This window comes from Silurus meridionalis, chromosome 23 (assembly GCF_014805685.1).
Source record: "Silurus meridionalis isolate SWU-2019-XX chromosome 23, ASM1480568v1, whole genome shotgun sequence".
In the NCBI taxonomy this organism is placed as follows: domain Eukaryota; kingdom Metazoa; phylum Chordata; class Actinopteri; order Siluriformes; family Siluridae; genus Silurus; species Silurus meridionalis.
The window spans coordinates 8,619,846-8,632,345 of NC_060906.1; the positions used below are offsets into that span (position 1 = coordinate 8,619,846).

At 38.5% G+C, this 12,500-nt stretch overlaps 1 protein-coding gene across 8 annotated transcripts in view; it reads right to left on the bottom strand.

Moving 5' to 3' along the window:
- Nucleotides 1-12,500, bottom strand: part of fryl (furry homolog, like) — a 110,542-nt gene that overhangs the window by 74,312 nt on the left and 23,730 nt on the right. For 4 of the 8 annotated variants that reach the window (XM_046835866.1, XM_046835862.1, XM_046835863.1 and 1 more), the window contains exon 1: nt 9,710-10,321. The exons of 1 other annotated variant lie outside the window; for it this stretch is intronic. In XM_046835866.1, the coding sequence (XP_046691822.1) occupies nt 9,710-9,923 (214 nt within the window). In that variant the 5' untranslated portion in view covers nt 9,924-10,321. Of the gene's footprint in view, nt 1-9,709; nt 10,323-12,500 lie in introns of those variants that run through there. 3 more of the 8 variants (XM_046835871.1, XM_046835864.1, XM_046835865.1) reach the window with 2 other exon arrangements.

Genomic DNA, 12,500 nt, shown 5'->3' on the forward strand with positions numbered 1-12,500 from the left:
ACACACACACACTCACAATCACACTCACACGCACAAAACTGACCAGGCTTAATACAAGGCATTCTTCTCATGCATTTTTTACTATCAATCAATATATTAGAAGTAAGGACAAAAGAAAGAGAGAGAGAAAAAAGAAAGAAAAGAACATCAAACTAGATCCATCCTCCTTTTCCCCGATTCTACAAAACGCCTTTCCGAATTTTTCCACGCTGTCTGACTTTAGTTTTTCCTGGGTACGAGTCTCGTGGAGCGTGAAAGGAAGCCATTGTGTAGACGAGAGCAACTCGGAGTACCGAGTACATTGGCACCGTCCTGATGTGATGTAATGCCATATGATGATGGTGATTGCTTTTTTTTTTTGGCGGAAATCTATGACTGTGTGTCTATGTACCTATTTTGTACCAAATAAATTAATTTTTCGATGAAATTTAAAAAAATTCTGATGTACGCTGATTTGCAGGGGTTTTAAAAAGCGAACGGTGTGATGGGATCTGGCGATACGATACGTATTGCGATACAGCGGTTGGCCAAACGATGCATAACGATACTGTAAGCAAAAGTGATTGTATTGGGATATATCGCTTTCTTATTTTAGAAATAGAAGAGAATAGAATTTTGGAAATTCAGCATGACATTACAAAAAAATTTTATACAACAAGACCATCTGCAAAGCCAAAAAAAAAAGTATGTAAAAAGCACACAATGGGATTTGCCTTTCCAGGGCATCTGCAGGTTTCAAGACAAATTTAAGACTTTTTAAGACCATTATAAATGAAATTTTACCTACATTACAACAAAAACACGCAGAAATACATTGTTAACGAGTGGCCTTAACTTTGGCCTACATTTAACTTTACTTTATCCCCATAGCTGAAAAATCAAATGGACACATGGACGTCTGAAAAATAAGCCCGGTTTAGAATTATTTAAGGCCCAGAAAAGCACCTACAAATACAATAATATCAAATACAATGCTGTAATTAATAATTGTAATTGAATAATTGAAAACGGTGGGGCCACAGTACATGCAGATTGAAGAGGACGTGCGCCGTTGCACGAGGTGCAGCATCACGCCGAGTGCAGAACCGCCGAGGAGCACAAAAAAGAAAAAAAAGATGCGTCATAGCTTTGAGCTGAAACAACCCGACAGAATGTCATCTATTATGTATCTTCTGCCACTGGGGCTGAATTCAGAGCTCATAGTAAAATTGCTGGGGTGGAGTGGAGCAAGCGAGCCACGCCTCTTTTGGTTGAAAGCTGACTCCGTGTCTCCATGCTGTCTGTGAAAGGCTTTTTTCCCCCAGGAGAGTGCATTTCCTGGACTGAGCAGGAGATCGGGAGACAGACTGGGAATATGGGGTGGGACTACCGAATGAGAGCGAAGTACAAATCAATAACCTGTAACCTAACCCCGCCAAATCGCCCCGATGTCTTTTGCCATACAGGAAAAAGCGTTCTGCAGACGTAACTCCGGACACCGAGCGAAAATGGTGCGCTCTTTCTGGACCGTGTTCTATGTGCACAAGGGCACAGGATCGTTGGCCTACATTTCCTGCAGCGGGTTTCAGACTCTTGTACGACTTTTTTCTCAATACGACCTCCGGATGCACTCTGATGAACGCACGCAGTGACCATGCAGACGAGTCGCTCTGATTAACGCATCACCTATTAGCTCTATACAAGCACCTACATAGGAAGCTATTAACTCTATATAAGCACCTAGATAGGAAGCTATTAACTCTATATAAGCACCTACATAGGAAGCTATTAACTCTATATAAGCACCTACATAGGAAGCTATTAGCTCTATATAAGCACCTACATAGGAAGCTATTAGCCATATATAAGCACCTACATGGGAAGCTATTAGCTCTATATAAGCACCTACATAGGAAGCTATTAGCTCTATATAAGCACCTACATTGGAAGCTATTAGCTCTATATAAGCACCTACATAGGAAGCTATTAGCCATATATAAGCACCTACATAGGAAGCTATTAACTCTATATAAGCACCTACATAGGAAGCTATTAGCCATATATAAGCACCTAGATAGGAAGCTATTAACTCTATATAAGCACCTACATAGGAAGCTATTAGCCATATATAAGCACCTAGATAGGAAGCTATTAACTCTATATAAGCACCTACATAGGAAGCTATTAACTCTATATAAGCACCTACCTAGGAAGCTATTAGCTCTATATAAGCACCTACATAGGAAGCTATTAACTCTAAGCACCAGTATATCACCCTAATATCTATATTAAAGCACCTATATAATCACTGATTAGTTCTATATAATCATCTACTAGTTCTATATAAGCACCTATTAACTCTACATAAGCACCTATATAGGCAGCTATTAGCTCTATAACAGTACCAACTGTATATAAGCACCTATTAACTCTATAAAAGCACCTATATAGACAGCTATTAGTTCTTTATAAGCACCAACTGTATATTTGCTCTATATAAAGTACCTATTAGCTTTATATATACACACCTATTAGTGCTATATAAGCACCTATATAAGCAGCTATTAGCCTTATATAAGCACTCTATAATATATATAAAATATGTTCTTCCCTCTATAATTTTATTAATTAATATAAATAAATAAAAAACATTACATCACTGACTTGGACAAATCCAAAATGAATTCATATTCATTAATAATTCATTAGCTTGGGTATAATATATTGGTGTTTCATGGCCTACATTGTGTATGAATAAACAGGAGTAATCCAGCAGGTCATCTACAAAGGCTTCACTTTCAGCACCGATTTCTTCTCACTGATGGTTTCACTGTAAGTTCATCCAGCGTTCGACTTCGCGGCAAGTGTTTTCCACTGTATAGAGAATACTAGCGTGGTTTCTCTGAATGAGCTGGTTACCTCAAAGTGGAATGTTTCTGTAACTGTTCTAGCGATATAATTCCAGAATAATACATTCTGGAAGTATCCTGGTGTATCCTAGCTGAATGCATTGCTTTTCTGAAGTGTAACATAAGCACATCAGCTTTCTTCTGCATACCTGAGGACACACACACGCTTACGATTGGGTAAGATGTGACTGACGAGACAAATGTTGCTCCTGCCACCCGGTTTCAATTCTTGCCCACGGATCTCTTTTTTTTTTGCTGTATCACGCTACGACCTGACTTTTTCTCCATGCACTATTTAATACCAAAAATTACGAATACTAAAAGTGCCTTCACTTTGAGTTTTAATATTCATATTTTATCCTCCATTACCCATACAGTATCCTTCAAAGTTGTGTTTTTTTTTTTCCTGGTGTCCAACATTTTATTAAAATTTATATTCACTTTAGAAACAGATCACAGTTCAAAAGAACTATGTTTAAACAGATGCCATGAAGCCGACCACTTGTATAAAGAAATAGAAGTCAGATAGGCATAATAGTACTTTATAGCAACATTAAATTAATCACAGAAATATAATTATATAGTCTTTTTGGCGGCAAAACTTGCAGCTGATATGGTCCTCTTTTTGATGAACGTTCTGGAGAATGGAATCGTCCAACAATAAAAAAAGCAGGGAACCTTGAGGTAGATCTAAAACGTATAAAGTTCCAAAAAGGAACCAGCACTGGGCATTCCCAAAACACCTGCCATGTAAAAGCCTACTGTAGATTTATGACAAAAATGGATCAGATCTACCCTTCATTCTTTACAGTAGACTGGGAGTGAAACAGGCCCTATTGATACATTTATAACATATCATCTAATGTTTAAGATTCTTAGAAACAGTAAAAGATTGGGCCCATACTACATCCTAACCAGGTTGAGCAAGACCTTCCCTTTCCCAGGAGTGGATAGCTGGAATATAAGTCTACTGCATTAGAAGGATTGAGTTGAGAGACCTTCAAAGTTCTGATCTGGAATTTTTACTCACATACATCAGGTCACTTTAAATAGCGAGACAAAAACATCAATCCAAGTATGAATCATGGGGCGAGCGGAAAAACGTCTGAAGACTGAAAGGAAGGCGGAAAACCCTAAAACCCTGCTGGCTGAGGAACGCAGATAAGACGGGGTTTATGCTGCATCAGAGCGGTTTCTAAGAAGCTGCCTGAGAACTTCTGAACTCTTCACCACTTTTAATAACAGTAGGAAGTTCGGGGTTGTTTGAAGGTTCTCAGACAATGGGGGAAGATTAGTACGTAGGCTGAACAGCATTCAGGATGGAGGAAAGCTTTGAAGAAGGTTTAGATATCACAGGGTTTGGGTGTGAACCTCTCCAAAGGTGTTCAAATAGGGTTGAGTGCTCTATAGCAGGACACTCCAGATCTTCCACTCCAATCTATGTAAAGCATTTCTTCATGGAGCTGGAACAGGTTTGAATCTCTTCCTTTAAGTGAATGGAAAATCGAACACTACTACATCCGATATTACTGTGTGCCTCCGAATGTGTTGCATCAGTGTGGCGAAGATCCGCATACGGCTGGAAATATGGGTGTCCAAATACTTTTGACCGTACAGTGTATGTAGCCACACGTCGAGCTGTATAGCAAATGTACTTCCGCGATTTAGCCGGAAAACCCTTAATGAGGTCGCATCCTCGGGTTGGGATTCTCAGGTTGGGACGTTATAATATGCAGATATATTGAAACCCCTCACAAATACGTACCAGAACTCAATCTAGTGGGTCTATTAAAATATTGAATATATACAGTGTCTCACAAAAGTGAGTGCACCCCTCACGCTACAGCAACTGTTATATCTTCTCAGGGGACAATTTATTATTGAATTGATTTTCATTCATTAAACATTATTGTCTGAATATCTGGCAACAAAAGTGAGTACGACCTGAGTGATACCGACGTAATTACTTTAGAACGTGTACAAGAATGTTTAGTCTTCATGCTCTATGTTGAGTCTGGTTTCACTAATAATAAACATAGATTTGCATGAAGCATCCGTAATAGTCCATGGGCATGTTGATTATAGTAATAAATACTGAAAAGTATTTAATTTAAGGTACATTACGTTGTGATTAATCAAGAGTTAACGCATAATAATAATAATAATGTGATTAATCGCGAAGAAATATTATAATCGATTTGCATTTATATATATTAGGGATGCACCGAAATGAAAATTCTGGGCCGAAACCGAAAACCGAAAACCGAAAAGAGGAAAGCAAGGCCGAAAACCGAAAACCGAAACACCGAAAGAAATTATGCCAATTATTATTACCATTGCATTTATGGCTATGACTGTGTACTAACCTTACTAAAATCAAGGCATTTCAGTTGCATAAATTAATATTAAAGTTTCAAAGAATAAATCAATTACAAATTATGAAAATATTTATTTATAGCACATTGCAACAATGCACAGGATAAAATAAATGAAAATTCAAACTTAAATGTTTAACTTAAATGCACTCATGTGTACATTAAATACTAATGTACAGGCCCTCTGGCCTACTGAAAGGTTGTACAATTAAACATGTTCTTTCATAAAAACAAAGTGCATTCAGAACAAGTGCAACTGCTTAAAGATACAACAATACAACACTATCACTGGGAAACATCTTGCCTTTTTAAAAACGTTCGCCACAGACGGAGTGCGCGTGCTTTTCTGAGGGGTTTTGCTTTTCTGTGCCGCGTTTCTCTGATATTCAGTATAGCGATCGGGATGTTTGGATTTCAGGTGATAAATTAAACCCAACTTAGAGAAAGTCTTTGCAGACGAAATTTCGGCATTACATGTTTTGCAAATCGCTATCTGTGGGTCTTTCTCAGATATACTGAAATACGTCCACACCGCAGACATGTTGTTTCAGACATGCACGTGCGGGCCGCGGTTTCTGTTTGCGGCCCGCACTTCTGGGCCATTTTCGGTGGCGAATATTCGTGCATCCTAATATATATATATATATATATATATATATATATATATATATATATATATACACATATATATATATACATATATATATATATATATATATATATATATATATATATATATATATATATATATATATATATATACATATATATATATATATATATATATATATATATATATATATATATATATATATATATATATATATATATATATTTCTTTAGAAAATCATGACAATTATCTGGCTATAAATAAAAATAATTCAAAGTAGTTCTAAAAAAAAATAATAATAAAATAAAAAGGCAACCGATGTATTTTGTCTTGTAACTGCTGCATGTGTAGCATATGTGGTACCTTTTTTATTTATTTTTTTCAATTAAAGTCGTTCGCCACTGTTGAGGGACGTCCTTTACTGATCGAACGCTTGATCATAATTCCTGTACGGAGAACAGTAAGAATGATTGTTGGTGCTAGTTTGAGTCTACAGTAAGAGCAGAATACGCACTCTTTACAACCGAGGTGAGCAGAAAAGCATCTCGGAAAGCTGGACACATCAAAGCAGATGAGCCTTTGATGTTTAGTTAAAGAGAGTAGAAAAGGATAGGGGGCAGGGGAAAGAAAAAGAAAGAACTGAGGAACCAAAGAAAGAAAGAAAGAAAGATGCAGTAGAGTTATAGGTGTGGTACAGAATTATTTGGAAAAGGGTGCGGCTCCCGGAGTTCTCTGATTGTGGCATGAAATAGATAGAGGAATTCTTTCTTTCGAATAGCCCTTCAGACTTAAAGAAGGTAATGGTGGCTTGAAATTGTCGTAAAGTCTCGTTCTGATTGCAAGAGCAGCCTTCTGGGTTTATTCAGACCAGATAGTGAACTGACTCAAGGCTCGGATCTGGAAAAATGCTTCGAAAGTGTTCTACCTCTCAAATGGCTTACTTGGACAGAAAACCAAAGCACTTATGTGCACAATCACAACCAAAACAACCTGTTTTCACACACAAAGTTGTATTTATTGGTACTAATTCATTAGTATTTCGGCCTTGGTGTGCACCATTTAACCCTCTAAGCATTTCAATCCAAACATGGTGAAACAGAGGACATTCTTTCGACTAAACCTGAAACAAGCAAACAAAAAGAAAACGCTCGAACACGATTTGCAATGCTTCCGAATTTATATAAAGCTATGTTAGACACGAGTAAGGGGGTGACTACGCACAACCCGACAACTGCTGTAATTGACGTGCATGCCTAATACCAGTTTCGCTGCCCATTCTTTTTTGCATGAACCATATTCAAATTGATCAGGTTACAAGGTCGTCATTCACAGAGACGAGCTTCCTTATCACGTATTACGTCTGCGTCTACGCTGTTTCAGTCCTTTCGTCTGAACTAGAGACGAGAGGGCACAGATAGCCAATAGCTTCAGCAAATGACGATCAATAAAATTCATACACTGATAGTTTTTCCGGCTTCCAGTCTGCTGCTATTACGACAGTGGCCTCTAGAGGTGAACCGGCGTTTTAAATGCTGTTTGTCTGTGTGCTGCACGGAGAGCGCTATATTAAGAAGAGCCTTTATTTATCCATTTGGACATAACAGCGGAGTGAAACACTTTCTTTCCCATATCCCAGGGTTTTTTAGGACGCTGGGGGTCAGTGTGCAGGGTCAGCCATGATACAGCGCCTCCACGAGCACAAAGTAATCAGAGGCACACAAAGCCTTGACCACTTATATACCACCTTCTACAAGGTTTTTGCATATCCTAGCCGGTTAGGAAACTGGGGTCAGAGCACAGGGTCTGCCATGATACAGCGCCCCTGGAAAAGATGGGGTTCAGGGCCTTGCTCAAGGGCCCAACAGTGGCAACTTGAACTCTGGACCTTATGATCAGTAACCCGCGTCTTAACCACTGCCCCTTTATAAATATTATTTATCATTTAGCACTTATATATTAGTCTGAACTGTACTGAAAATGAAAGAGTCTCACAGATGGGTTTGTGTGAAGGCAGTTACAGAAAGTGAATGAACCAAACAGGCTTCCTTGGTTTTGTTTTTAAACAGCCAGGCAGCTTCTCAAACCTGTAGATCAGGGTCCAGCCTGTGTTTGTGTATATAACACATACTGAGGCGAGGTTAAGGAATTAGCCACACACACACACACACACACACACACACACACACACACACACACACACACACACACACACACAGACTGTGTGCATGTCATGGCAGGCAAGCCTCTATACACAAAGCTGTTTGCACAAAGGCGAGTCATCAACTTTATAAAGCAGTAAACATGAACGCCACTTACACACACACACGGTGAGGATTTGCATTCAAAACAACACTTAAAAACAAAACAAAAAAACAATCCGAACTCAGATTCCTCTCAATGTCACTGGATTCCAGAGCCACGTTTATACAACATCACCATAAAATCGTGCGTAATATCACGTAAATAACGATTCAGAGACCAAGCTGCTGTTAACTGTTTGTACTCTGTCGACTAAACTAGTTCCCAAAGGATACGGATGGAATGTTGGGTGTTGCCATGCCAACGGGCAGCCCATAGTAAGCGTAGTAACCGTTTCTATGCTACAAACTATTGCTAGATAACGTATGTAAAAAGTGCAGACATCGGGAACCTCTGTTCGACTACAACTACTGCAATGACGTAAAGGTTTACATAAATATAATGACCTCCACACTTCCACTAGATTTTAGATGTTCCACTAGATTTTGTAGAGATTCGTGGAAATTCATTCAGCCACAAGGATGTTAGTCAAATCAGGTACTGACTTTCAAGTCCAATTCATCCCAAAGGTGTTTAAAAGCTCTATAGCAGGAGATCTTCCACTCCAAACCCATAGAAAGCGTATGTTCAGGGAGCTGGATTTGTGCACAGGGGTACTTGTCATGCTGGAACAGGTTTGGATCTCCAAGTTCAAGTGAAGGGAAACATTTCATGCTCCCACATCTATTTTAATCAATTGTGTGCCTCCAAATATGTGGGAACAATTTGAAAAAGAACCAGGAAAAATGGCAGGAAAAAAAATCCCTATACTATGGATATTTCCATGAGATTTTCCTGTTTCCTGTAAACTGTTAGAACCTGCTTTTTCGCTTTAAAGGAGGGCAACAAAACTACTTTCAAAACGACTGCCCTCGGTTTCAGTTCCAGCAGAAATGAGAACAAATCTCCGAATCAAATCAATCAAAAGCCAAACTCTAGTGGAACGTCTTCCCAGAAGAGTGGAGGTTATTATTACAGCGAACGTGGACTAAATGTGGAACGGGATGTTCATGATCTTATTCTCAGGTGTATTTGGGATCACAATCCTAATCTGCGATTGAGAACAAAAAATTATGACATTCGTTGATCAAATAATGTGCATTACTTTTTGAATGGTTTTTGCACTTCATTATTATATATTGGAAATTCGTTAGCTTTTTCCTACAGCCTCTACTACATACTGAGGTCCTACAACCAACAACTTTTATTAAGGAGTTGAATTATAAAGAATATTTCTGACCTCCCCCAAGTCATTATTATTCTTTAATTAATTAATGTAATTATTTATTTTTTGTTTATTTGTAGCGTGTTTGTATTATGTACATATTCAAGAATTAAAAAAGGGGTAGAAACTAATTTTATTGTACTGCTGTTTGTTTTTTCCACACTAAAAATAAAGAGTTAAAATAATAATAATAATAATAATAATAATAATAATAATGTAGGTGGGTTTACGGTGTATTTGTCCCTCATGATGTAGTTTATTAGTTGCAGCTGTCATGACGTTTTGTTTGGTGTGTGTTACACCTCCGCTGTACCTTTGGCACGATGTCGGATCAGCCGGGAAAGTCGAGTGTCTTGGCCTGGTCCCTCGTGGTCTTCTTCGATGGTTGGGCCCATCGACAGCAAACTGAGACGCTTTACCCTCAGTAAGCGAGGACCCGTCTCCCGTGGCAACAGTCCCCCGGTCTCCAGTGCCGCTCCACCGTCCCCGGAGATCACGGCTGGCACGAGGCTCTTGAGAAACTCCATGTGAACGGTGCACCACTTTCACTCCAGGTGCGCGGTAAACAACGACGACTCGCGACCTTTCATCTTTTCTGAGAAGCGAAGTGACACCTGAACTCCAGCATTACACAAGCTTCTTCTTCTTCTCACGGTTTCTGTTACATTTTCAACACAACACAAAAAAAAAAAAAAAAAAAAAGAGCACTTCTTCTGTTTAGTCTTTAACTAAATCCATTTCTCAGCTCCAGAGGAGCACAAGGAGGACGAGAAGGAAGAGGTGGAGGCAGGTACAGGTACGGTCTGGTGCAGGAATCTCCCACAGTCCAGCTGTGTTTATCAGCGTCTGAGACCGGGTTTTGCTACCTGCACGTCTGCGGAGTACAGCGCGGTTGGGAAAACAAATAAAGGAACGAGCGCAGGGCTTCCTCCGGGGGATGATGAGGTAATGCTGGTAGGCGGAGTGGCACAGGTCGGGTGCCAGGCGCTATCTGGGCGGGGTCAGGACATGTTCGAGTGAAGATAGCATGTGCCTAAGCCAACACCCAATTTAAAAAAAAAAAAACACAGGCTCTACCAGCCACGCCTTGTCATGCTTCTTCTCGGGGGATAAAAACACACACACACATACATATATATGCGTGTTCACCCTTGTTTTGGGGAAAGAGTGCAAACCAAGAGGGTGTGGCGTCTCCTGCACACACAGATAACCCGCTGAAGAGCCGCATATCTCGCCTTAGAAGACAATACCGCAATTTCCTCTCCCTCTCACCATCGAACCCGGTTTTCACGTCTTTGATTTGTCTCTGTTTATTACTGTTAATGCAGCCACTGACTGTCATTTTAATGCGTCACTAATAGCGGATTTTACCGATAGCCAGTTTGGATTATACTTGCTGATAAATGATTCATCAACCATTTTCTTAAAAGGATACTGGATTAAAAAAGAAACAAATATATACACACACACATATATATAGTTTATCTCAGTTGCTTTGGAGTTTTTCTAAGATCAGAAATGAACTTCTCAAAGCTATTTGTTCATACGTTGGTAAATTCACTTCATCTATTTTGTACAAGTGTCTTATGTTTCCCACAGGGTCAATTGTTTATGTTCATGTTGATCAAAATATACTATACTGGTTCTCACCTGAATAGTTTTAACCCCCAACCTCATTGTCATTGAATGCAAAATGGTTAAACCAGTCGTAATAATCTACAAAATTATTTTTCTTTTTTTTTTTTTTAGTAAATGTGTCTTGTGCAGATGAATCTGTAATTTCACCATTGAAGGGCAGTGCACGGCCTGTAAAATAGGTCAATGGTGAATCTCGTGGAGCATCTACAGACAGAGCAACACACAGAATTCTAATTTCAAATAATTGATTGAAATAAATGAACTTTAGTACAGTAAAAGTGTGAATTCTGTCTGGTCTCTTGCAATCGATATCCCATATACAGTCATTTGTACATTGGTATTGTTGAAATTCATAGATGTCGTACAGAAGAAATGCAGCCTTGTGTATTTTCAATCATTGAAAAATGAAAAACGTAGTTTACAACAGGAAATACTGAAACAGTGCATTCTCATATCCACAACTAAACGTTTTGATGATCTGGTTTCTTATTTTTAGAAAAGTGAGAAAAGCACTTAAGCAACTGAAAGAAACTGAGAAATGCAGTAAACAATCAATCGGATTCAAATACTTCACCGTGCCTTACTCCATATTATTAATATGAACTATTAACAGTAATTTACTGTGATTATTTGAATAAAAAAAATAACAAACAAAAAAAAAAACACGTGTGAATGAATGACGGTATGGACTTATATTTTTCCCCCTAATGTTTGATACTGTTTTCATTGATACTACGCCCAATTGCATGTCCATGTTGCCTATAAAAATGACAAACAGCAAGTTTTCCAACTACTCTTTCAAATGTCTTTATCCTAACAAATTGCCACACTGCAGAATAGAAACAACCTCCTCATGATTATTTCAGGTGTTGGTTTCTGGCTGGGAGCCCTGATTACCAGCAGGCACAGTGAACGAATGAGAGTGTATGGGATCAGATCAACCAATGATCAACCAGTTAATCATCCAGTAAAACAGGTCAAAAAGTAAATCTCTTGAAACTTCACACAGAATTACAACTTCTGAAAATGGGGAACGACCAGGAAAAGAACGAACACTAGTGCAGTACAGTAAAAGTGTGAATCCTCTCAGGTCTATCAGTATCCCACATACAGTCATGTGCACTTTTATGATGTTGAAATTCATAGATGCCGTACAGAAGACAACGTGACTAAACATTATGTAGGTTTTGTTGGTAAACAATGACGAAAGCGCTCGTTATACCGATGGGAATGAGATGTTCATCGACACAAATGCATGCTTTTGAGATGAATTAAATGAAACAAATATGAATATATCTCTTTTATTAAGAAATATTGAGAAAAATAAAAGGTGTTCAAACCGAAATGAAGAGTAACTTCCTAAATAAAAACACAAACATCCAAAAAAAAAAAAAAAAAAATAGGGAAAAAAGGCATAAAAAAAACAGCACATCAAACAGCGTCGGGTATTCGCTTTTGTGCTGTTC